Raw genomic sequence first — 26968 nt, 5'->3', positions numbered from 1 at the left:
AAGCTGGCTGGATAGTAGGGGCCAGACAGTGGTGGTGAATGGAGTTACATTCAGCTGATGGTCGGTCACTAGCGGTGTTCCCCAAAGCTCAGTACTGATGCCAGTCCTGTTTAATATCTTTATCGATGATCTGGGTGAAGGGATCAAGAATATCCTCAGTAAGCTCACAGATACCAAGCTGGGTGGGAGTGTTGGTCTCCTGGAAAGCAGAAGGGCTCTGCATATGGATCTGGACAGGCTGGATTGGTGGGATGAGGCCATTTGTATGGGGTTTAAGAAGGCCAAGTGCAAACTCCTGCCCTTGTGTCACAACAACTCCAGGCAGCACTACAGGCTTGAGGCAGAAGAAAACTGCCTGGCAGAAAAGGACCTGGGGGTGCTAGTCAGCAGTGGCTGAACATGAGCCAGCAGGGTGCCCAGATGGCCAGAAAGGCAAATGTCATCCTGGCTTGTATCGGCAAGAGTGTGGCCAGCAAGACTAGGGAAATGATCATCCCTGTCCCCATACTCGGCACTGGTGATGCTGCATCCCAAGGCCTGTGTTCAGTTTTGGGCCCCTCACTACAAGAAGGACATTTAGGTCTAGAAATCCAATAGAAAAGTTAGCAGCCTTATCTAAGATTAATCATAATTCATACCAATGTTTTAGATTAACCCCAAATTCAGAAAAAACTCCCTGTATGATTAGTGGAACACAAAATTCTGGCAGAAGAAAATTATTTATCTGCCTTATCACACTGTATCACTAGGAAGGCTCAGAGCATTCTCTGATGTCAATTACGCTGTAGAGCTGGGGGATTTTTTGACATTAATTCTATTTTTGTTTTATAGTGGAGATTTCACCCACCTGCTGAGAAACAAAAAAACCCCACTATCTAGACAAAGTCTATTACACTGAATGCAATTTGGAGAGTTGTCAAATGTCTTTCCTTCCCCAAATCTGCCAGGTAGAGATCTCTGGGATTAAAACAAAGAAAATAAATTAATCTCCACCTTCTTCTTACAATACAAAGTGAGAGAAGCCAGGAAATACAGCGCAAAACTTGATGGTACACAGTGTCCTTAGATCACTTGGCCATTGTTTTCTCTCACAGAAGCACATGTTAATGATACAAAGAAGTTTCACATTTTTTGGCTTTGGCTTTTCATGTCACAACCATAATAAATGTGCACATTATTGTTTGTATTGCCATATCCTTTAAATGCACCGCCAATTTCTAGAGCCAGTGTGTGCACAGCCAAGGACAGAATTTTGCCCACAAACAGTCTGACTAAATTAAATTAAGGACAAACATTGCCATACAGATTCAGCCGCAAAGTACTGTGTCATAGTATGTGATATTTATGTTGTAAAGATGTTGTGTAGGTTAAACTTGATTTAAGCTACCATTTCTGCTGCAGGAAGACCAAAGCTTCATTTTTCTTCACTAACTAATTTAATTCGGCTTTAAAAGTCCTTTGTCTTCTATGGGCCTAACACCCCCTTAGTTGCAATTAGTTAAAAAACCCCAATAACCTTCAAAATACTAAAATAGGCAATAAAATGTTAAAACCAGAAGAACAGGAAGAAATAAAGAGATTTGTTTTTTTTCTTGCCATTTAAAGGAATTTGGACCACACAGAAAATATCAAATATGATGAAAAATGAAGAAACAAGTTTTAATGTGGACAGTACCCGAGCCTCTCCCTTCTCCCACTGCCTGCGGCCACTCAGCCCTGTTCCAAAGCCACACAGAGCAGCTTCATTTGATGAGGAATTTAGAACACACCTCTCACATTTCCGCTATGGTCCTCCTCCTCTTGGAAACATAGAAACATTCCAGGGATCCTTGGAAGGAGGGTCTCGAAAACGCAAGAGTATGCCAACAAAAATGCCACCTTCCATCACTCTTGAGGATTCCTCATCACCACCAGACAGACCTGAAGATCCCAACGACATAGGCTCTTCCAGCCTCCCCTTGGTGTTCCAACAGCCAGCACAACCCAAGTACAGTTCTCAGATGATTGATCTCTGCAACTTTGGTTTTCAATTCTACAGAACTCTGGAACATTTTGGAGCTAAGCCCATTAAGCAAGAACCAGTGAAGCCTAACATGGCATGGCCTAGTAGTCCAGCATTCATGCAGGCTCCTTACCCTTATTATCCTAAAGTGCACCCTGGCTTAATGTTTCCTTTCATAGTGCCACCAAACTTTCATTTCAGGAATCCCTTTCAAATGAAAAGACCTCCAGAACCACCCTTCAGGATGGCTGAAGTAAGAGAAAATGGTGAAAATAAACAGAAAGTGGAAAGAGTAGATGTCAACCTTCAGATAGATGACAGTTACTATGTTGATGTGGGGGGTGAACAGAAACGCTGGCAATGTCCCATGTGTGAGAAGTCCTATACATCCAAGTACAATTTGGTCACCCATATCTTGGGGCACAGCGGCATTAAGCCACATGCTTGCACCCGATGCGGCAAGCTTTTCAAGCAGCTGAGCCACTTGCACACACATATGTTGACACACCAAGGCACTCGGCCACACAAGTGCCAGGTGTGTCACAAGGCTTTCACTCAAACCAGCCACCTTAAGAGGCACATGATGCAACACAGTGACATCAAGCCATACAACTGCAGGATCTGTGGCAGAGGTTTTGCTTACCCCAGTGAGCTGAAAGCTCATGAGTCTAAGCATGAGAGTGGCCGAGAGAACATTTGTGTGGAGTGTGGTCTGGACTTCCCAACCCTGGCTCAGCTGAAAAGACATCTAACCACCCACCGTGGCCCAATTCAATACAATTGCACTGAATGTGATAAGACCTTCCAGTACCCAAGTCAGCTGCAAAACCACATGATGAAGCACAAAGACATCCGCCCGTACATCTGCACTGAATGTGGCATGGAGTTTGTGCAACCCCACCACCTGAAACAACACTCCCTAACTCACAAGGTAAGGCAGTATGTGTTGTTCTCTCACCTTGCATTGGAAGGTAGCATGAGGTTTGCAGGCTACTAAAGGTACATGTATCTACCTCCTCAGAGAGCCGGGAGTCTATACAGCCTCATGTGGCCTTTTGCCAGCTGCAAAGCCTTGCACAGGGCAGAAGTCCCAGCACTGCTGGCAGTATATTATAAGCCAGATATTCTGTCAGTCTTAAGAAAGTAAACACAAAACACATTTGTTTACAAACAGGAGTTCAATTAAACCACCTTTATTACTTCCCAAAACTGTATTCACATCTCTATGATTCTGGGTTTTATCTTTGGAATGACCTTCTGTAACATAACATAATTTTGCAGTTCAGCATAACATCCCACTCCTGAAATTTTAACAGAACTTTTTTACTGAAAACCCGCTCTGCTGTTGAGTTCCCTTAATTAGGAACTATGTGGGTTTGCAGTAGACTGCAGAAAAAGAAAGCGTATTATTACTCATCAGATTTTGAAGAATCATTATAATGAGACATTTAAAAAGCTGAAGACCCTAACAAAAGTTCCCCTTTGTACATTTGTTATCTAGAATGCCAGTTAATAGAAATGGACAAGCAGGACCATAATCCTAGTCAACTCGTATTAAGTGGCAGGCTTGCCACCACCGATAGCAGTGACAGCAGAGTCAGTTTAGGGTAGGAGCAAGTTCTGGAACACTTGCAGAATGACTGCTTTCAAAAATAGGAAAAATGTAATTGTTCCTTTCAAGATGCTCTGAAATTTACTATCCACCTTTATAAAATTGTTGTTGAGACAAGTCAAAACCTCTCACTTTTTATAAAAATTTTCTTCCAGATGTGAATATTTTCCCTTAATGCTTGAATTTTGGCTTTTACATGAAAAACATTTGAAATACAGAAAACTAACAACATTTTAGACCTACAGACACATTTTCTTTTAAAAACCAATGATCTCTACTTCTACATTTGCTTTTTCTTTCCTGCTTCGTGATTACAATTTCTGCTCTTGGAGATTGCCTGGTCTTTGGATTTACCATGCAAAATTCTACTAATTGGCAGGCCATTTTTGTCACAGGAAATGCAATGCCCCGAGCCTTTAGGGAGCTTCTGCGTCTTTGTCCTCAGTTGCTAGTGAATTGAGCTGTGAACATAGTTTACAGTACTTAGCAGACCAAATGCAGCCTCACATCAGATAAGCAAACACCTAAAGCTGCTGGTGATATTCACAGTTTTAGCCTTGCAATTAACTCTTAAAATGACTTAGTGTCTTTATGTTTAGTGACTTCGAAAACGGGACTGCAGGAGGAGTAACTGCTCTCAGCACCCCACTAGTAAACCTTCATTGCCTTCAGCAAGTTCAACTCTTAAGGTGTTTAGAGGCAAATGCTTTGATTTCATAGCATCTAAATCACTTTTTGACAGTTAGATCACATGGGTGTGAGTGAGAATATTGAATTATGCATCAGTAAATTCACTGGATGGCATAAAAGGTGATAAAAATGTTTTATAAATCCCAAGTAAAAGGCAATCAATTCATTATCATAATGCAAATCCCACTAAGAATAAACGTGCTTTTTTCTCTTTGATAAATGTAAGTTGTATAACTTCATTTGATGATATCGCTAGACTACTTCGCAGTTGCTTCAGATTATTTTCTGCAGCTTTCTTCAAAACAGCCTTTCTTAGAATCCAGTGGCATTCAATTATCAAAGGCTAGCACTACTAGAGTCTTCTAACTGGTTAGCTTTCATTCTCAGTCAGTAAGTGTACACATTTGCCCAACATTTTACATAAGCAGCAGAGTAGGAAAGGAAAGCTCCGACACTGCCTGTGTCTCATTGATTTGTAAACAAAACTCATTATTTCATTAAGCTTATATTTCATTTTACTTCTCTGCTTCTCAGATCCTTGTAAGAATATGCCAGGATTAAAAAAAATACATAGGTACCAATTACTTGGACAAATGTTGTTAAAAGTGAAATAATTTATTATCTGTTTTGCTAATGCAGAATGAATAATTCATATATTGCTGTACTGAAGATTAAATTATCTAGAAAATTTTCTAACTACAGAATTTTTCTTTTCCTGCAGGGTGTGAAAGAGCACAAATGTGGAATTTGTGGTCGTGAATTTACTCTGCTGGCAAACATGAAGCGACATGTCCTGATCCACACCAATATCAGAGCCTATCAATGCCATTTGTGCTTCAAGAGCTTTGTGCAAAAGCAGACTCTCAAGGCCCACATGATTGTTCACTCTGATGTCAAACCCTTTAAATGTAAGGTAAGTGCATTTGGTGGCAGAGGCATTAACCCACAGTACATTTCTGTGGTATTATCATCTCATAATATGGTAGAATTAGAAAAACAAGGCTTGCTAAACATACTGCAGTTGCATTCACATTAGCATAAACCAGCCTGGTTTTCTTTCTTTATCAAAGTTGTGCATACATGGCACAAAATAACAGAGGTAAATAGCTGTGGTTTACTCCTTCTCCTTCAATAGCTGTAACTTTCACCCTCACATAGTTTTGGGAGTTTATTTGCTTTGTGAGCATTTAGGTGCCACAGAGGTTTGAGGACAAAAAGTGTATCTGACATTTGCTTAGTACAACCATCCAAACAGAAATCTAAGTGCTTAATTGCTTGAAACACTGACTAAAACCATAAATCAAGTCATGCACCGTGCAGAGGATCATGGAAAAGTAGCAGCCACAACCTCACACAGTGATGCTATGTGACAGTGCAAGAAAGGAGTCAATGCCACAGCAAATTGCAGCTACAGAAGGGATTTGAGTGGGCCAAGTATAATTACCAGAACAAAATTCAGGACAGGACATCAGTATGTTAACAAAACAGCCTCTGAGACCATCTGGCCTTTCTAGGGCCCAATGCAAATTGCAGTTTGCTGCTTCCCTCCAGTGCACTGAAGACTGACATTCCCTTTCCTTCCTCTCTTCTTCTCCCTCCCCATAAACCTTTGAGGCCTTCTTGACTCTGTTCATCTCTAATATCTTCCTTATGTTTATATTCTTATTTGGCATTGGACACTACATAAATTCCTTAGCTACCTATCTGGTTCATTACTGTAGTTATACCTTGTGAAATCAAAAGCTGAAGGCTTTATTCCCATTTTAATTTGCTCTAAGAGGGCTGTAAATACCGAGCATCACGTATGTTTATGGATGAGTAACTGAAGACTGACCTGGAAGCAATTTCTAGAACTCTTTCATTCTACATTGTTATAGAATTGAATATTTTCTTAAAGGAGCATTTCATCAAGAAGCAGAAAAGGAAGAAACATTTTAAATGGAATTCCTTCCTCTTGAAAAAAGTAGAACTTCAAAATGTCATAGGAATATATGAAATTCAGTGCAAATTTCAATAGGAAAATGTCAAAAAGAATCTCTCTGCCTTCCACATTTTGCTTTGTTAACTTCGAGGAATTCTAGTTTGAAAAATCAGCAGAAAAGTCTTACAACTTTAGTGTTATCTTTCGTTGTGAATTATGTGCTTACGTTATTCCATATTGATAAAAGATTTTCCTTTACTGAAATGCTTGGGTGGTTTCATGTCAAGTCTGCTGGAGACTTTCATTCCTTGAGAACATCTGCAAACCTGCCTTTTTGTTCCCTTGTAGTCAAAGTCCTCCTCTAACTCCTCAGATTTCAGAAAAGAAATGCAATTCTTTGACCCGTTGTTCTGGGTGCAGTACTATTTTTTAGGCATATTAGCTGGAAGTTTGTGTTCAGCCTAGCGTTTGATGATAACAGACTATTAAAACATGAGATGGCAATAGTTTGAACTGGGAAATAGAGGACCACCAGTGTGTTTTCCAGCTGGTAACAAAAGCTCTACAGGAACACCTGTTTTTCTTATTTTTTTTTACTTTTCTGTCCCCACCCAGTGTTCCTAAGAGGAAAGAAACAAGTAAGCACAGTGAACCCGTTTCTCATATGGCTGAAGGAGTTCAAATCAACATCAGCACCCTGAGCTGAGTAGAGAGCGCAACAATAAGTAAAGGCAGAATGAGGAATTGCTCTTTGGCGTTAGGAACATCCTAACACTGCCTCTCTGACAGAGCACTTGAAAGACTCTTGAAAACAAATATTTCTGGCTGGTGCTCAGAGGGTTAAGGCAATGACCAGATAGCAGCCTTTTGGCACCAAGCTCCTCCTCAGCAGAAGGAAGGATATAGCTGTATGAACAGGCTGCTTAACAATGGCTCACATGTCCCCGGGGAACCGCCTGCAAATAGATTTCATCTTGCTTTCTCTTGTACTTTTCAAAGCTTCCTGTTTTCTCACGGTCCTTTTGGACAGTTTACAGTCATTCTCCCTCTCCCTCTCTCTTTGAGGAAAGGAACACCCTTCTTATGAAGAAAAAAAAAAAAAAGAAGAAGAATGCAGGGGAAAGAGAGCACAGCAGTAGCCTTTCTACTTCACCACATGCCATGGTTTTCTTTACATTTTTCTTACAGCAAAAGAAAACATGAGCTTTCCTATGTGTCTAATCACAGCTAAGCACAGACTATCAGAAGTGAGGGAGTAGCAAATAGTTGTCCCTTCTGTTTCCTCATCCAGCTGCAGCTTGGATCTGTTTGGTTTTTCTCTGAAGAGTGAACTTCTCTGTAGCATTCAAAGGCCTGAGCCAATGTTGCCTAGTTTATCTCTGGTAAGAAAAAAAACCCCAGCCACTGAAGAGTTAAGAAGCTGTTGCACCAACTGGTGCCAACAGTGCTAATACTGATTTGTAGAGGAAGATTCTGTGAAATTTACTGTTGCTTTTAGGGATGAAGTACTCAATGTTTCAGACCCAATAAAGAATGCAATGAAGTTTTCTCCAGCCCAGCCAAATACACTTTGCAGCAAATGTTTTGCTCTCCACTTTTTCCTCCTTCTAAAATCATATATATAAATCCGGAGTCGAAACCAAAGAAAATGTCAGAGAAAAGCACCTTGAGAAGGAACAAAACAGGCTGACAAATCTAGAAGGGTGATACTTCATGTGGTGTCTTAAGAAGACAAAATCTAAGGTGAGAATTGATGCAAGTTTTTCCAGAAAACAGCACTGAAGTCCTTTTCTCCAGCCAGTGCGACAAAGGGTGTTCAGCAGACTTGCAGCTGAGCTCGTTCTCTTCCAGGCTTCAATTTTATTTTTCTAAAGTAGACAGCCTAACAAAAAGTCCACAAGTAAACCATATTGTTCCTGACATCCCAAGATCTCTTGCATAAACTTCACATCTCTCTGAGTGCTGTGGTGCTCTATGGTGAGCTCTGCTAGAGCTCCCTCTCATGCAACTGTCTCAGAGTCGTCTTTCACACTCCATCAGTGCGCACAACTCTGTCAAGTGAAAGAGAAAGAAAGTCTTGTACAGCCTTCTAGTCTGATCTGCAGACTCAGGCTGTTCATTAAGCCTTAGCTATGTACTCCAGCTAGCTCCGAGTTGCAGTTTTCCAGTGCGTGAGCCCCAAACCTGCTTCCTTTACCCTCCAGATCAGAGCTATTAATCTAAAAGTTGCTTGCGCATTTCGAAAGGACCATTTAAACAGCGACCATGACACACAAAGAGATCATTCTGAAAAACAATTTTCATATCTGCATTTCTTTCATTTTCCTGTCACACCTCTCCACTCTAGTACCATTTCCTCATGTCTCCAGAGAATATTTCAAGACAAGAACATATTACACATCCCTAAGATGTGCCTGACTTTGGGAAATGGTAAACCTGCTGACTTTATTCAGAGACAGAGAATTTTTATGCTGTAAAGAACTATCCTTTATGAAATCCCCTGTCTTTTCATTATGAAAAAAAGAAAAATAAATATTGCCTGGATAGAAAGAAAAGAAATACGCCTACTAGAATGGGAGGGGTTTGTGCATTCATGTCTCTGAATATAAGTTATCCTGCATATTAGTTTTATGCAAAGAAGTTTTTTTTTCCTAAGTGGATGGAAGACCCTTGGAAACAGATGCCTTTTTTAATTAACAATTAGCTTTCAGTGGCAACTCTTTTTTTTCCTCCTGCTGTTGTAGCGAACACTTTGCTGATAAATTTATTTTCTAGAATGTTCATTTTAGCAAAATCACAAAAAGCATATCACAGAACTGAACTATGCAGCTGAAGCAAATTTTTTTTTAATGCAAGTATTTCCAGACTCTTTTTGCAGCACTGACTCAGCACTAGTTTGTGTTTTAAAACAATACTCCTGCAGATTTTTGTATTAATGAACTGATTCTATTTGCCCTGAAGATCTAGTTTAAAATGCAAAGGATACAGTACTGTTTCACCAAGGATAGTTCCACTATCTACATTTCATCCAGATATTCCAGGTTACCTTTCTCAACTTGAATCTAAAAGTACTGTGGCAGATCTTCTGTAATACATGAATCAATAAAATCAGACTTCATATTATGCTAAAACTGTGGTGGAATCTTGGTAATTTCATTTTAGTAATTGTCTGCCATATCATTACTGCTAGATGGAAGTTTCAGTTACTCAGTAACGGTGCGCTCATATAGTAATAACGATCATTCAAAAAATTAAAATCTGATGGTAAAACCAGTCAAAAAAATTGAAGTAGAAAGCAAATACAGAAGTTTGCAGGGGATGGAAATAGCCACTTGAATATGAATAACATTATAAATCCTGATAAGGAAAGACTAGAAGACAAGTAAGACTTGACACTTGTAATAGTGATGTCAAACTCTTATCTCTTGAGAATACATTTGATTTATAAGGGACCAGACTACAAAAGGACCCATCTAGACAAACAACAACAATGAAAAAAAAAAACCTTTATTATTCCATCAAAGGGAACATTGCACGATCAATGGCTTAAGCTGGCAGGAACATGCTGCAGGGAAAGCTGAGTCATTCTTGCAGCCTCATGACTATTTAAATTCCAGCTTACTCACCAGAGATACCAAAACACAGAAGTTGCTAAATAAAAGATAAGAGGATCAGAGAAAATAGGGTGAGCAAGAAACGAAGAAAAATAAGGAATTGCTTTATCTAGCTTCAAACAGAATGTGCACTAGTCTCCACTTAAGGAGAAGTAATATTCTGCTCCACTGTTTCACAGAAACCCTTAATTGGTTTTATTTTGTACCTCCATTTCTGCATTGCATTGTTATTGATTAAAGGCTAGATTTATAAACTACAAATTAAATGGTTCATCGGGGCAGAAAGTTATACTTTGAATGTCATCAAGCCTTCCAGATTACTCACTTAAGTCTCTCCCTTCGTTACACAGCATTGTCTGCTTTTGGGGAATCCTTGACTTGGTGTCCTGGTCATCAAATTTTAAAAATATCAGCAGTGCAGAAAGATCTAGATACTCAACTGCATATTCTTGTCTGTAGGATTTTTGCCTGGAACTTTGAAAAGAACATTGTGGCCAAAAGCTGCTAGGGCTCAAGTTGAGAAGGAGTAGGTCCTATTTCCCTTTAAAATATTCTCCTTGGAAATAATGCTGCAAACTAATAATTTTAACTTTTACTGTTTTTACAGCTGTGTGGAAAGGAATTTAACAGAATGCACAATTTAATGGGACACATGCACTTGCACTCGGATAGTAAGCCTTTCAAGTGCCTCTACTGTCCCAGCAAATTCACCTTGAAGGGAAACCTAACCAGGCACATGAAAGTCAAACATGGAGTCATGGAAAGAGGATTTCATTCTCAAGGTAATATTTTTTCAGCAAGGTTATTCTCTGTGAGGTCTGAAGATGTATATCAGTAAGCCCAAAAGGGCTTTATACTACAGATCCATAAACTTGTACCATAGATCCAATGCCATTACAAGAGACAGAATACTATAAACCTGGGAGGCTGTTATTAGCTGTATTACTAAAGTACTACAGTCTCAAATAAACCATAAATTAATCCTATATGACAGAAGTAGAAAATCTAGGGCATTTATGGGTCTTTCTCACTGCTTATTGGATTCCAGTCTGGAAAGGGGATGGAAGCCTGAATGGCTCTACATCCAGGAGCTTGTTTATTCTGTACTGTACTGACACAGCTGATGACAGGTGAAGGCTGTAGACTGAAGACCCAGTTTACAAAAGAGCACTTGAACAGGAGGAGGTACTCCTCCCACGTCTCAAAGTATAAGGATTTTTGACTACCCAGGGTATCCTGCAAAGTGTTTCCCTGCTGCTACCTACCACGTATGCTTCCTAAAGTCATTCTCGTATGTGCAGATGTACCAATGCTATCTAAAGGACTGGGGGAATTAGGGAGGATTGTTTTGAGGATTTGAGTATGCACGATAAGTTTTTTAAGATTTTGCAAATAAATAGTTCTTTCCTGGGTAAGATTTCTTGTTATTCCTCAAATTCAGGCCTTAGGGTAGCCTAGCACATATGCAAAACACATACTATAATGACATTGGCATGAAATTTATGCATTGATCCTTCAGAAACTGGAGTCAGTTACTGAGGGGAGAAAACAAACCAAAGAAAAACAAAGCAAGTTAAATAGTGCTTTTTGCAGATATTTGCTCTTGGGTGAAAATCTCACCAAAGGATTGTCACTAGTCTTTAATGAAGATGGACTATGTCTGCAGTACATGAATCTGATGCTTGCAGTACATTTGAATCCACAGATGCTTCCAGGGTAACATCTGTATTTCCAGCAGGAGGGAAGACACACTGACAAGTGTTAAGACAAACCAGATACAGGACTACATGCAGATTTAGCCTGCGCCACTCAGAATCATAATTTGTTTATAATGGTTTCCTTAAGCTGAAGAACTTTCTGGTGTGTAGGGTTTTTTCAGTTTATTGGTTTTTCAGTGATGAAAGAGGAAAAATTAAGGACTGGAGGTCATATACTTCTGAGACTTTATTGTCTTTTTAATTTTAAAGGAGTAACTTTGAACAAGTGTCCATAGAACAGATACATTAACATGTGTTTATTCACTTCCACTCCTCTGGAAAAATAATGTACAAAACCTTGGATTATGGACTGTGATGCTTTAGGTCAAAGTTTTCATTTAAAAAGAATAGGAAGGAGGAAGTGTGTAGCTTCACTGGCAAAAAAACTTAGATTACGAAATGCCAGAACACTTCATTTTTTTTCTTAGCTGCCTCCTCATGAGCCTGGTATGTACAACTTCTAGCTATGAAGTGTATACAAGAGCGTTTCTTTTAGCAGCATCTCAAAGGGGGATACTATGAGATGTAAATACTAAAGTACTTGGAGATAGCTGGATGGACGACGAAGGTAAAGTATGAAATAGAAGGCCACCTCAGGTTTTGTTTTTTACCCATGTATCACACAGTAAAATTTTCTATATATAATTCTTTCCTTTTCTCCTCCTCTCAAACCAATGCAAGGTTTTGGAAGAGGAAGAATTGCACTGTCCCAGACAAATGTCTTGAGAAGCTTGGAACAGGAAGAACCATTTGATCTTTCCCAGAAAAGCCAAGGGAAGGGAATCTCATTCCATTCTGATGGTGAGAGTGCCAAGGGAAGCTCAGGCCAGGAAGAAGAGGAAGACAACTGCTATGAGGCAGAGCAGTACAGCCCTGCCACATACCATCATGATGACAACAAGCTGTATGTGGCTCAAGATTTGTCTGGCAAACCTGAGTGCATGATGAAGGACTTCAGAGAGTCCTACTGCAATGAAAAGGAAGAAGTGCTAAGTGAGGGAGGACTGGGAAAGAGAATAGGAAATTCAGACAAAGAGGAGAGCCAAGGAGAGGGAGAGCTTACAAACAACAAAGAACACCTCAGCTTTAGATCCTTTGATAAAGCCAGACTTGGCCACTCTCTCTCTGATTACTTGTATTTCAAGCACAGGAACAAGAGTTTGAAAGAATTGCTGGAAAGAAAAATGGAAAAACAAACAATGCTTATAGGCATTTAAAGTGCACATTTTAAAACAGCTGGAAAATGGAAAACAGATACCTTTGAACATGAACTGTAATTTACCAAAGCCTGGAAGTCTGTAGTAGTCTTTAGAAATAAACAAGACAAATTAATAAAAATAATTTAAGATAAAACATATACCTTAAAAGACAAAAGCAGTTCAAGATCACCAAGAAATGCAATAGATATTGAACAATAACACTTTTTTTACTTATCCATTTGATGTATAAGCAGACAACTGGTTGGGTACAGAAGTTTACTTTCTATTATATGGGGATAGATACATGCAATTTTCTAGTTAGCAGAAAGCAACATACTTTAGCATCTGATTTATTATCTGACTAAATATATATGAACACTTCTAACTATATGTCTCAAAAATATCTGAAAATACTAAGTATTTCACAGTATAAACCAGAGTACTATTGAACATGGCATTCATGCAAGTGGTGTCAACTCTCAGAGCTAAAACAGTCCAAATACTTTAATGTACTGAAGTGACTGTTAGTTCAACCACTTACAATGAGAAATGGGAAACAAATTAAGAAGAAATACTAATATCTTCTCAGGCAGTGAAGGGCAGGTCTGTAAGGCTTTGAAAGACTAGAATTGCTCTTCCTCTGGCATAAGGAATCTTCATGCTTTTCTATGCTTCAGTCAGTATGTGAGAATTTGGCAGTTTTTCAAGTGAAGTAGCATAGACTGTTGAAATTTCGTTCTGCTGGCTGCTCAGACCAATACATCTAATGGACAGCAGCAGCATGTTTCACTCATAATCTTGCTGTAATTATGCATGAAGAAATACTAGTAATTTCATTGAAAAAAAAGATGCAATTTTGCCATTTATCTCTTCAGTTTATCAGGATTAGAAAGGACAATTTTGAAATATACAGGTCTGATCAATCTCTCTTTTAGACGGTAAAGAGGATCCTTATAGGACAAGCAGTACCTCAGAGAGGAAAACTGGTTTTCAATTTCCTCTTATTGGAGTCCGAAATTTTCCCTTATCAACATACGTTAAGCAGTAAGCTCCAGGCCTTTCAGAATTATTTCACTCACACTGTTTTTACTGAGTCATACCCTGCTTTTCATCCTCTGATCACATACAATTGTATGTTCATAACAAAGATGAAAAAACATATTCCATTAAATTTTTCATTAATTGCATGAGTAGTTTGGGCAACATACTGGTTCCTGCATCACCAAGACAGATGACAAAGACCCCTGCACCATCCTATTGCTTATAAGGAAATAAAAATATATTAAGTAATACAATTTGTCCTACATCCTTCTGACATCCCAGCACAAATGGTTAAAATCCATAAATATGGTACATCATTTCCAAATATTATTACCTTCTTCACTTACCTGCCAAGCTCTTGATTTGAAATACATTGCTATCATACTCAATATATAGAAAGTTGTAATTAAATATAGTCATATACTTATGGCTTGCTAAGACTAGATTCATATAGCTGCACCTCTCTGCCACTATAAGAAAACACCCACCTTTCAGAATTTATGAGTCGCACACCTACCAGTTAATCAGCACTCACAGGGCAACAGTCCTCGTTCATCACATAAAGCTGGATTTGAGTAGTCCGAGGTTGCAGAAGGTTGTTTCATTTTTCAAGGCTCAAACATGGCATAATACATATTCTGAATGAAGAGCAGTAAAAGCCATTAATAAAAGAAGCAATAACATACAGATGACTCTTCTAGATGTAATTAACTATGCAACTGATATGCATGTTTTTTATAATAAAAAGGGTATGCCAAATTGAAGTGGAATGTAGGTGACTTCATATCTAGAATTAAATATGTTTGAAAACGAGATGGATTTCAGAGGTACATAGACATGTTTTTTCAGGGATGAACTGTTTTATCATACACATCCTTTTTCCTTGCTTCCAATGTAAGATGACACCTCTTGCAAAAGAAGACATCTATCTTTCAAGGAAGATATTGTGATCAAGGAGAAGAATCAGAATATTTTCAGAATATTGAGTGCAATTTCATTCTTTCTTAGGGTAGAGGGGAAATGATCAGTTATAACTTCTTGGCAACATCTTGTCTCTGCCAGACAAAAGCTCCTATTTGAGAATGTATACAGCCAAGAGCTGGGAGTCACTGCCTCTTAGAAATGTCTCTCTCAAGGTGGTGCAGTTCTCAGTTGTGCATGATTCAACATCAGTCCACTCCACATTTGTGGTCATATTAGCTCCCATGATAAGAAGAAGATGTAGCCCTGGTGAGGCCACACCTTGAATCCTGTGCTCAGTTTTGGCTCACTTCAAGAAAGACACTAAGGTGCCTGAGTGTGTCCAGAGAAGGGCAACGGAGTTGGTGAAGGGTCTAGAGAGTAAGTCATATGAGAAGTAGCTGAGGGAGCTGGGGTTGCTCAGCCTGGAGAAAAGGAGGCTCAGGAGAGACCTTAGCACTCTTTGCAACTACCTGAAAGGAGGTTGTAGTGGAGGCCTCTTCTCCCAGTCAGATAGTGACAAGACTACAGGACAGCACCATGCTGCACCAGGGGAAGTTCAGGTTGGACATCAGGAGGAATTTTTTCACGGAAGGGGTTGTTAGGCATTGGAACAGACTGCTCAGAGAGGTAGTCGAGTCATCATTCCTGGAGGTGTTCAAGAAATGACTGAACATGGCATTTAGCACTGTGGTGTGGTTGACAAGGAGGTGTTTGGTCAAAGGTTGGCCTCAAAGATCTTATTTTCCAGCCTAAATGAATCTGTGCTTCTGTAACCACAAACATGATATCTACTGGAAGCATGCAATCCAGAGTTCCCTTACAGACCTTGTGAGGGAACTCTGGAAAGTCCTTAGGAAAGGAAAAAACTGCAAACAGTTCTGGATTATCCAAACAGTTAACCCAAACACTTTCAACTACACTGTCACCGCACTCAATCTTCCCACTACTACTATTATACTTCTGTCTGGAGCAAAAGCACATATAGACAGATGGAAAGCAGTAGAAGTTCCCAGAATGGCAAAACTGTTTGTGAATAAATTGTAATGCGAATCCCATTTCTTGAATTCTTCCTAGAAAGTAGACAATATTCCATTACATTGAGGCCTTGAAACTCTGCCCAGTCACATAGTCACAGTAAGCTCATTCACAGACACTCAAGTCTAATTCATGTTAGAACAGTAAAAACTCATCTAAAACTGTAAGTCACCAATCAGAGGAATTGCAAAAAAAACTGTTACTGAGATAAGGAGACAGTGTCAAATGACCCAAGCAAAGTCTTTAGGAGAGGATAGTCCTCCCTACTGTAGAACAAAATGCAAATGGGTCTAATACACTTGTTACAAAAAGGTCTTAAGGGATACATTAGAAGTCAAATAACAGCCTTAATTGTGAAGCACCTTGCTTTTAAAACATAAGTTATTTTTGCTCTATTTACATTGGCACTGCTTTGGGAACAGACAGTAACAGCCTTTGCTTTTTAATAGCTTTGAAAATGCTTTATAGAAATTTGCTCTCATAATGAAGCTATTTCCCATTTCTAATTTTCAAGGGATTAGCTTCCTTGTTCTGCCTTGTAAAGAGGCTTAGAAGTCCAATAGAGACATTACTTGTGTCCTGGACCTTGGGGGATATTTTCTTCTTTTTTCTCATTCCTAATTTGTGTTTATCTACCTTCTTCTTTCTATATTGTGGAAAAAATATATTGATCTTATTGTTCTCTGCTATTTGGGTTTTCAGCTTGTGGTAACATGTGAAACTAAAGCCCAGTCTCCACCACCTCTATATAAAATCACATCCATACCGTTTCCCTGCACTGTTATATAAAGCTTAACTTCATCCTCTTGGAGAGCATTACAGCAAATTAGAGTGGCCACAAGCTCATACTGCTGAGAAGCTTCAAGAAGCCATGCTGAGGAAAGGTAATTTGGTCATACCATAACAAGTCTGGACAAGTGAAGGCATGTGGTTTCTTAAATTAGAGGCTTTTCTGAAGTTAAGAGCAGCAGGGACTATTCTGTAAGACACTTCATAATATAGTGTAGGTGGAAGCCAAAAGTTGTGTTAGTAAATTTAAGGGTGAAGATAGACATCATATTTACAGGGAAAGCAAAGTTGTAGGTGAGGCTGGAACAAGGTGCTTTGGCTTAGGCCACCAGGACTCAGTCATCGCCGTGTGAAGCTGAGTTTTCCTGGCTGCCAGACAGCCTTCAGTCTGTGAAGGCAGAGTCAAGTGATCTGTGTTCAGCAGCTCAAAGGGTAAAATACTTTAGGATAATATTATAAATGAAGTTTATCCTGTGCTGTTTCCTGTAAAACAAGTTACTGGAAAGACCAAGTCAAGCTGCTGCACCCACCTTTTTACAACTCTGTGTTTGTCTACTACCTATTCTTTGATTTCTCTCTTCATATGGTGCTGCTGAACTCTGCTGTTTTGAGTGTACAGTTAAGAAGTAATATAAGTACTGTATTTATTATGCCAAGAAGTTTTTAATAATTATTAACAGTTTTGAAAATAAGTCATGTCTGCTTAGCTGAACAAGATGTAACAGAGCTAACATTTTGTACTCCTAACAGATTTTGCAAATAATGTGTTGCATATTTATTTCACATACAACATTTAGTTCCTATTTAAAGCCGCAACTCAAAAAGCGAACCATCTGTGAATATTTAGTTTCTGGCTTTCTATCTCAACAGTAAAAGCATGTATGATGTATTGTATTAATTTAAATAAATAAATATGTACTGGAAAAGCTGCTGTACTTTGTATTGAAATGGATCTAAGTATTTTATGTAGTAAGTTCATGGGGTTGGTTTCACTCAGTACCACTGAAGAGTGGTTCCTGTAAAGGGAAGCCTAAATCAGTGATGGAGGACGAGTTAGAAGACCAGAGCAGAAGAGCTGCCAGGTTCTCCAAGGCAGAGAGAACACTTTGTTATTACAGACAACACAGAGGACATGCAGAATGCTCTGCAATGATTATGGTATTTATCAGCTTGGCCACAGAAAAGCTAAAAAAAGAAAGATCCTTGCCCTAGAGATGTTTTAAAGTCCTGCATCATGTGAAAAGAGAGGTAAGACCAACAAGATGTATTGCAAGATTGAAGTTAAGAAAGAAGGAATACCTTCTTAGCTTAAGGATTAGCAGAAGACTCTGAACTCAGTGTCGCAGTATTACTTTTTCTGAAAGAAAGTATCACTTATAAGTGATGCTTAAACTCTTGAATTTGTTTGTTTTAATGAGATCCCTATTGAACTGGCATCATCAGTCTTCACACAGAACATTTGAAGCTGTTCTTGAGCACAGAAAGCAACTGGAAAGTTTACCATAAAATAATTAAAACAATAACAAAATTAGAGACATTCTGTTTCTAATTCTCAGATGTACATGCCTTAAAATGTGCAAGACAGCTAATGCAAACACTAGAAATACATGCAGAAGACTAAGTAAAACACAACCAAGTGGTTTTTTTTTCTTTCCTGTTATATTGTTTTCATTTGTTTTCCCCCATGTTTTGGTAGCAGGTAACAAGTACTGTGAGGATTGTAGGTTACAAGGAGTGCAAGAATATGTTCGAGAGACCTATTTCATTCCCATGTGGCTCAGTATGACTGAATCTCAAAGTTTCCCCTTTACAAGGCACAAAAATATAATTCAGAAAAATGTATGTTTGGTTTTTTTTCACAAATTTCCATTTGAAAACTGAGCTGTGTTCATTTATGTTTTCAAACAAGCAGAAATTAAGTAGAAGAGAAAGAAAGCCTGTCATATGTTCCCAGGGGACTTTCTGTGCCTGTAGTGACATGGTGAATGGCCCAGTGTATATAAAGGTATGGAGACAGCCAAATTAATAACAATCATACAACAATAAGTGGTGAATCATTAAAAGGAAAAAAAACCCTGTAGTGCGATACAAATGCTATGCAAAGTCTCTGAGAAGAACAAGTCACAGTGTGTTAGACCTTCTATAGATTAAAGTCCTATCTTAAATAACAAGGCTGCATACACAACCTCTTTCCAAATTTATCCCATTAATACCCTCTTAGGCTCAGGTAGTATGATGTTTGCCCACTGGTTCATAATGGGAAAATCTGACCTAAAAACACATGCAGGATGTCAGTCATCTCAGCACTTGTACAGGATGATGCACTGAATAGGGATCACTGCTAGTGCTGTTCTCAGATATGGTATGACAAGATGGTGTGTTGGATCATATAGCATAAATGTCCCTAATAATAAATAAACTGCATTAAAAGTACAGCTGAAAAGAGAACAGCCACTTTGTGAATAAGCTTTCTGGAGTCCCATTGTTCTGATTACCCTCTCTGAAAAAAATATAATACACCCAGTCCCATCATCGAAATGAATTAATTTGGATGGAGCCAGACTTTCCCTTTACATAATTACTTCCTGGACTTAAATATCTCTTGTAGTTGGATCATTTTTATTCAAAAGACCTCTATCAATTTACATCAGTAGAGAATGTTGGCTTATGTTTTTGAAGCTGTTTGTACTGCACTTTTTTCAGCAGTTAAGTACCCTTACAATCCTTAATGGAAAATCATTAAAGAATAACTTATGCTCAGGACACTAATTAGCCAAATAAAAAATGGGTTGCAGTAAAATGAGAATGATGGAGTTGTGTGAAAACCTGTGGAGAGCTACTATAAAACTAATGGGGATAGGAATAGTATAAAAATGAGTCAGAGAAAGTGGCACAAAAAAGTCTCAAACAGATATATTGTTAAACAAGGTAAGTGGCAGATATAAACCCAGAAAAACATTTATCTATGCAGAGTGATATGTTGCAAGGGAATTCTGCTAGCTGCTTAATTCTGCACAGGCCTTGACATTTTCTACTACAAATCACAGGACTTTTCTAGAAACACTAACTCTTGATCTTTTGTTTTTGTTCATGGCCAAGAAAATTTTTTAAAGATCAGTATATAAAGCATTTGTACAAGAGAGAGAGAATCTACTTTCCATCCAGCCACATAAATGTAATTAAGATTGACAACATCAGTGAAGTCTTGCTGTGAAGAAAGTTCCACTAAAACTGAAACAGGATTGTGCCTAGTACAATCTATTTCAGAAGTCTATGAGGGCAGCAGCAAGATCAGACACATGCAGAATGATATAGGTCTGATAAACACACATGCAAACACTGCCTGCAAGCTTAGAAAGGAATGTGACCTGACTTAAGTGAAAAAATTAAAAGCTGTTCCCTAATGAGAGTTCGTCCTGGAATTAACTACATTGCAAGTTTTAAAAGGATTGTATGACACAGATTTCACATGAGACTAGCCACCAGCAAAACTAATTCCACTGAAATATTTCCTACAGAAATGTCTGAGGTTGCTCATAACCACAGTGGCTCATACATGCTTGTTACCACCATTCCATGGGAGACACCCCATGGCCAGCTGGTCTTGAGAGAGGATTGCACAAATGTCACCCATTCCGGTGCACTTAGTTCATTTTAAATATAGTCTCCCCAGATTAAGCAAACCTACCTAATTTCACTCTGAAGGGAATGAGGCATGCTCATGCAACCTGTTCAACCCAGTCTTCTGTAACATGCAGCAGAAACATTTTAAATATCTGCACCTATCTCACTAATGAACATCTGATGACGACATGCACTGACATCCTGATTTCAGCAGTGAGGTCAATGGTCTTCCTACCTGACTTATATTAGCAGATACAATACCATACAACACCTCATACCTGTTGGACAGCATAGGACTTTTTAATTTCTATTGCACCAGTAATCTCATTGCAGGAGTCTAACAACCTTAGAGAGGGTTTGACCTATTTCCTCAGTTTCTTACAATCACAGGTTCATTTTTCCAGGGCTTTTAGTATGCATTTTAGGCTTCCATGTAGAACCAATTTTTGTGTAGATCCTACCATGCATACTGAGGAGAGTAAGTGCAAGTAATTACCTGCATGTGTTTTTGGTATGTCATGGCAAAGTAGCAGATCGTATTGTCTTATCCTTCTGCTTTTTTATTTTGAATGTTAAAAAAATGTTTTGCCTCTTTTCATTTTACTTGTTCTCATTAACTTTTCAGGACCCTAGTGTATGGACTACTGATCACCTTCCTGCAGGAGATTCTAGGTGGTCAGGGTGGTCTCCTCTGAGAGCACTGCTGCAGAGCCATTTCCATTCTTTTCTTAAGAAATGCTTGAAAGCAGAAAAGAACAAACCAGTGAGACATACGAACAGACAAAACGACAGACGCAGCTGCACTCCATACAATTTCCAAGGGTCAGTACTGGGAGTGCAGCACATTAGTCCTTGCTTCTAAGCAAGATGCAGATTGAAACATTTTTAGAATCACTTAAAAAAATTATTTCAGTGTTTTAGGGCTTGCACTTTTTGGATTACAGACTGAATATGTCAGTAATAGCAAGCAGAGGGAACACACAGATTCACTTGTGGTGGACAAAGATTGTTAATCTTGCTTATAGTTTTAGATCTCATGAATTAACAGTCTAGTCAGACAGAGTATAATCATAATGCACTTATTTTCATACTTGAGTTCTTTCAAAGACACATAAAAAATTCCTTTGGATTGACAGCAACGATAAAATCCTGCAGTCAGGTTATGCAATCAGGCCTCATCCTGTTTGTACCATCCCAAAACATCAGCTTTATAAAGCCACACAGTCAGAAAACCTACACTTGCTGTTGTGTAAATGTGTGTTTGCACTTGCACAGTTAAGGACTTCTTTGATAAAAATAATTTGCTACTTTCTTTTTAGACCTGCTCTATGCATTGGCCAGAATTATTTTAGGAAACATGCCTTTCAGAAGAGCATGAATACATGCAGAAACAGTGAGCTATGTTGAAAAGCCACCCCAGAGCTCAGTCAGGGGAGAAACATGCAGTCATAACAGACACAGTTGTGTTTTTCACTTCTAGCTTCTCCCTTCATTTAGCCCTACCTCCATTTTCTCAGGTCCTTCACTACTGCAGAGTACAAGCCCTTCTTATAACATCTGATAAAGATATCCAGTCCTTATGCTCCTTTTCTTATAATTTTTTTACAGGTTTCCAACATCTGTAAAGCAAACATACCAAAACCTCAGTTCTAGCTTCAAGCTCTGGGGAAACAGGACTTCTCCCTGCCACCTCTCCTGAATTCCTCTCCTCACCTTGCTGCTCCCACTGAGTGGATGAACTCTCTTGGTTTCCATGCTGATGGAGGCATTTGAACCCATTCCCTTTCTGGTCAGAACCCACCTTCTCATACCTTCTTTATTTCTTCTAACCTTTGGATGTGTGACTTTACAACCTGAATAACATTCTTTTAGGGTATATATTTTGTTGTTATGGAGCTCTCCTTTGTACAAGAAAAAATAGTGTTACTTGCCTCAATTGCATTAACTGCCTTTTCTCTCAATCTTTATTTCCCTTCTGATCTTTCTTCCTTTTGCTTATTCTTTCCTCTAGGCAGCTGCTACTGGCACATCCTCTTGTCAAATGGGAAGCAGTAGGTGGTTATGTTAGTCAGACTATAAGACCAAATAAGGAGCAAAACTGCATGCTGCTCTAACTGTGCAAGTTAAGGGCCACCTTTAAGTGGAAGTTTAATACTCTTTAGCCATCCTATGGATGTTGTTTTTAAAGGGCAAACCTAAATATCATGATCGATGGGAAAGTCAAATTGACTTTCAGAACTGACTCTTGCCTTAACAGATATCAGTTGTATTACATGTGAGAGTAAAAAGGACATCATGCAGGCAGTTCAGCATGCTTGAACAGCATCTCAAGTCTGTTTCCTGTCTTTAATGAGCAGCAGGTTAGGCCTGACAGCCAGAGTAGAGCTTACCTCATCCAATATCAACCTGAGCTGTGAGTCCTTAGGCAAGGCAGACAGGCAGAACTTACAGATCAACAAGTCCACCTCACAGCTCAAATGAAAACCAGCTTTAGCTGTCAGTTGAGGCTGCTCCCTGATGCTTACACTTTTAACCCACTAACTGGGGAAGGGATGTACCTAAAACAGGTGCCACTAGACCTTTCAACTCTGAATGCCTGACCAGCTGCCAGTTGGCTATTTACAATGCAAGATAAAAAAAGGTTTCTGACAGTCAAACTTCCTTTGTTCTCTTTTCCTCCTCCCATAGCTTAGCAGACTCTGATCTGAAAAAGCTCCTGTGCCAGTGTCTGGCTAGACAGCATTACCCTGGTAAAGAGCAAACCTGACCCAGTTTGACTTGGCTGTTCAATTTTTAATGGCACACAGCCAATTTGCTACCAGTTAGGTTATTCATGCTGCAATAGGAAGCAATCTTCCTGACATGCAAACTTCCTTCTTCTGCCTGAGCAGCAGTGCAGGCAGTCAAAGATGCTGAGCTAGATAAAGAACAATTTGACCCTGTAAAGATACAGGTCTTGACCCAAGGCTGTACTTCAGCTTCATTGTGCTAGCCAGCAACAAAAAACATCATTACCCATGGCAAACATGAAAAGACAGAAACAAGTTCTTACAATAGAGTATTGCTGGTACAGCTCCTGTAGCTGCACTTACCACAGATTCAGACGTAAATGTGTGACCTGGAAATCCCTGGTAAAAGATGGACCATGAAATGTGGCAATCAAAATAGGAGCTCAAGGTGCCACTGCAGAGTTTGGTTACACTCATCTTGCTGTCAGGAATACTCACCTATTAGAAAGGGCTTCATCACTTGGTTGAATTGGTTGTATGAGATCACTTTCTTCCTCTCCCTTTCAGTCCTCATGGAAACTCTTAATCCTACTCAAAAATAATAAATAAAAAAGCCTGCAATGACTTTTATGAAAGGATTCCATTTGTCCACTTGAGATGATGTACAATTATTCCGGGAGGACAGGAACTTAGAAGAACTATCTGTCCCATTTAAGAACACCAAGACACTAATATAAGATGTGTTTGAATGAAAAGAAATGAGGAACCTTTATTTTAGTTTCCAACTGAAATATAGATATCCTTTTACAGCCTATACCCTCACAGTCTTATATTTTTTACTGTGTAAATCATAGTATCATAGTGTGTTAAGGGGTTGGAATGGGTCTTAGAGATCACCTAATCCCAAATCCTCTGACCTGGGTAGGGACATTCTCCATTAGATCAGGTTGCCAGATTCAACCTGGCCTTGAACACAGTCTTCCTGGGCAAATATAGATATCCTTTTACAGCCTATACCCTCACAGTCTTATATTTTTTACTGTGTAAATCATAGTATCATAGTGTGTTAAGGGGTTGGAATGGGTCTTAGAGATCACCTAATCCCAAATCCTCTGACCTGGGTAGGGACATTCTCCATTAGATCAGGTTGCCAGATTCAACCTGGCCTTGAACACAGTCTTCCTGGGCAACCTGTTACAGTGTCTTCCTCACACAACCTTCTTCCTAATATCTAATCTAAATTTCCCCTCTTTCAATTTATACCAATTACTCCTTGTCCTATCACTACAGTTCCTAACAAATTGAGTAATCGGAAATCAATTGAGTAACAATTGTGTAACTGGAAATCAAAATCATTGACAAGAAAGTGTTTAGGGAAATTAAAATAATTTGAAGTTGTAATACCCAGTTTCAGGCTCTGTGGTGTACAGTACATATGTCTAAACAAAAGAGATAAGAAATCCACAACAGGAATAAAGTGAGAGTATCCATAGAAGAATATCATGCTTCTGGCACAATAACTTCTCCAAACTGCTTCATCATTGTGAACATGGTGTTTTTGAGGCAAGTCCCCATGAGCATTTATCACCTCTTGCTGATCATTTCAACTTGTTTCCCACAAGGCTGAGAAGTGAGCTCAGGCAAGGGAAAACATCATAAAGCCACTGCGTCACAGAGTAGGATGTGGCTTCATGTTGGCTGTGAACAGCCCAGGTCAGCACCCAGGGAGCTTTTCCTAGGAATGAGGACTTCGTGTAAACCATCCCCTCAATCAGTTTGCAGAGGACACCAGGTTGGGTTGGAGTGTTGATCTGATGGTGGGTAGGAAGGCTCTAACAAAAGGATCTGGACAAGCTGGATCAATGGGCCGTGGTCAAGTGTATGAGATTCAATAAGCTGAGGTGCTAAGTCCTACCCCTGGGTCACAACGCCCCCAGACAGCACTACAGGCTGGGGGAAGGGTGGATGGAAAGCTGTATGGTGGAAAAAGACCAGGGAGTGCTGGCCAATAGCAGCTGAACATTAGCCAGCAGTTTGCCCAGGTGGCCAAGAAGGCCAATGACATCCTTAGGTATATCAAAAATAGTGTGGCCAGCAGGGCCAAGGAAGTGATTGACTCCTTGTCCTTGGGACTGGTGCAGCCACACATTGAGTACTATGTTCAGTTTTGAGCTCCTCATTCCCAAGAAAGACAGGGAGGTGCTGGAGCATGTCCAGTTAATTTCCAACATGAAGGTTTCTATGATTCTATGCCTTTCTGGAGACATGCTCTACATCACCAGGGAGAAGTGCAAAGAGAGAAATGTATAGTGACTCATTCTACTATTTATGCCAATGCATAATAAGCAAGGAGAAGAAAACTCGTTCTGTTTAGATTCTTGAATTGGACACATTTTTTTCTGCCAACGATAAATACTTACTTGTAACTATACAAAAGAAGCTGAGGAGTAGAGTTTGCAAGGGCAGTGGATTTTAGAAAAGCAGCAGCTATGAATCAAATATCAACTACCCCGAGGAATAAAATTCTGCTTTCAGCCAGAAGTCTTAAGGTAAAACAAGTTAAATCTGGAAAGTCTGGGATTTGGGGTGTGTGTTGCTCTCTGTTTACAAAGAAAGTGCACAAAAAAATCTCTCTCTTTGAATACTGTAGGGACAAACAACAGGAGGCAATTTCTTTGTTCAGAAAATCAAATCTGTTTAAAGCCAGCATTCTGTCTAAAATTAGAACTTTCTCTCCCACTCTGGATTTCTTCCAGAACCATCCATGTTGCTGGCACTCCCTTGGATGGTCCTGGATCTTTTTTGACTGTATTTTTGTTAGGTTCATGTCACACTTACACATATGAACCTTCATGACCTAGTCTGACCAATCATTGGTGTTTGCAGAATGTCCCAGATAAAGCTTTTTAACTGGTACAGGCCAGGCTTTCCTTAGCACTTTGCTGGTCTGTGACTTGAGTAGCAGTTCCTACTGTTTCACTTGTTGCTAAATAAATAGGTATTTAACAATTTTTTTCAGTGATGTTATATGAGGGTCTACTAGTCAGCCATACTGAAGTTTGAGACAATATGTCAAATTAGGAACCCTGACAGCTACCAGCATCTTCCAGCACAGAAGAGTCTTATTTACTAAAAGAGAACAATTTCATATACGCAGAAGCTCAACTGGGAGGTTGACAGCTTGATGGGAATTGAGAAGATGAATATAAATTATATCCAAGTATGCATGTAAAGTGGAGCTTTCTTACATATTTAGATTATTAAGTATCAAATTACTGTGAATTTGAATTAAACTACATAAAAATTTAATTCTTACAAACCATACACAAAATGGAATTAAATGCAGCTTACCATAGCTATGTTAAAATTAACTTTGTTTCACATCTCTGGGGGTCCCCTTTTATGCCTAAACCACAAATATTACCCCCTTGAGTCCTTCCATGAAATGAAATATGTCTGGTCAGTGAAAAATTAATATATATTGACATACTTGAAGCAGTTTGCAATAGGCATTCAGCATTGTTGTGGAAAACTACTCCAGCTGATGGTGTATGAAACAGAAGGGTATAACAATAAGATCCTTCTGCCAAAATGCTCTTAGCAGCAATGGCTGTTACATGTGACTCAAGAACACTGTGATTTAGTAAATGCTTTGCTGCTTGGAAGTGTGGTCTATCCCTAGCTAGTCCAGTTTTGGCATCAAATAGGAGAGTTAGTTAATTCACCAATGAGAAAGGAGCATGAGCAAGCTAGTTGATTGGTCCTCAAGTCAGCTGAAATCCACCCTTAGGAGAGTGGCAGTTTGATATTTGTTTTATTGTCAGTGTCACTGAGAAGCAATTTGTCACACTGCCTTAGAAAAAGACTTTCTCAGCACAAGCTTTTCTAAGATCTCCTTTTAGCAAACACAGGGCAGTAATTGTCTCAGCCTCCAAATCTGCTCTACCTGTTCCTGTGAAACACCATCAGAGAAAACAGGCACATCAATTTCT

The 26968-nt window shown here is 39.2% G+C and overlaps 1 protein-coding gene across 1 annotated transcript; it reads left to right on the top strand.

Annotated features, from left to right (window-relative positions):
• The first annotated feature begins 1634 nt into the window (after positions 1-1634).
• ZNF366 (zinc finger protein 366) lies at positions 1635-12858 on the top strand. The gene is made up of 4 exons (XM_009071629.1): positions 1635-2933; positions 5026-5217; positions 10447-10621; positions 12278-12858. Exons 1-4 carry the CDS (start codon positions 1635-1637, stop codon positions 12811-12813), a joined length of 2202 nt encoding a protein of 733 aa, XP_009069877.1. The 3' UTR covers positions 12814-12858.
• The last annotated feature ends 14110 nt before the right edge of the window (positions 12859-26968 follow it).

This window comes from Acanthisitta chloris, unplaced genomic scaffold (assembly GCF_000695815.1).
Source record: "Acanthisitta chloris isolate BGI_N310 unplaced genomic scaffold, ASM69581v1 scaffold2513, whole genome shotgun sequence".
NCBI lineage: Eukaryota > Metazoa > Chordata > Aves > Passeriformes > Acanthisittidae > Acanthisitta > Acanthisitta chloris.
This window is presented reverse-complemented; position numbering and strand designations above follow the sequence as displayed.

Bases quoted from the DNA above. Each gene is read 5' to 3' on its own strand.
- ZNF366 (XM_009071629.1), top strand. From the start codon at position 1,635: ATGATGAAAAATGAAGAAACAAGTTTTAATGTGGACAGTACCCGAGCC. The intron at 5,218-10,446 runs GTAAGTGCATTT...CTGTTTTTACAG, and splicing joins TCAAACCCTTTAAATGTAAG to CTGTGTGGAAAGGAATTTAA. The intron at 10,622-12,277 runs GTAATATTTTTT...AACCAATGCAAG, and splicing joins AAGAGGATTTCATTCTCAAG to GTTTTGGAAGAGGAAGAATT.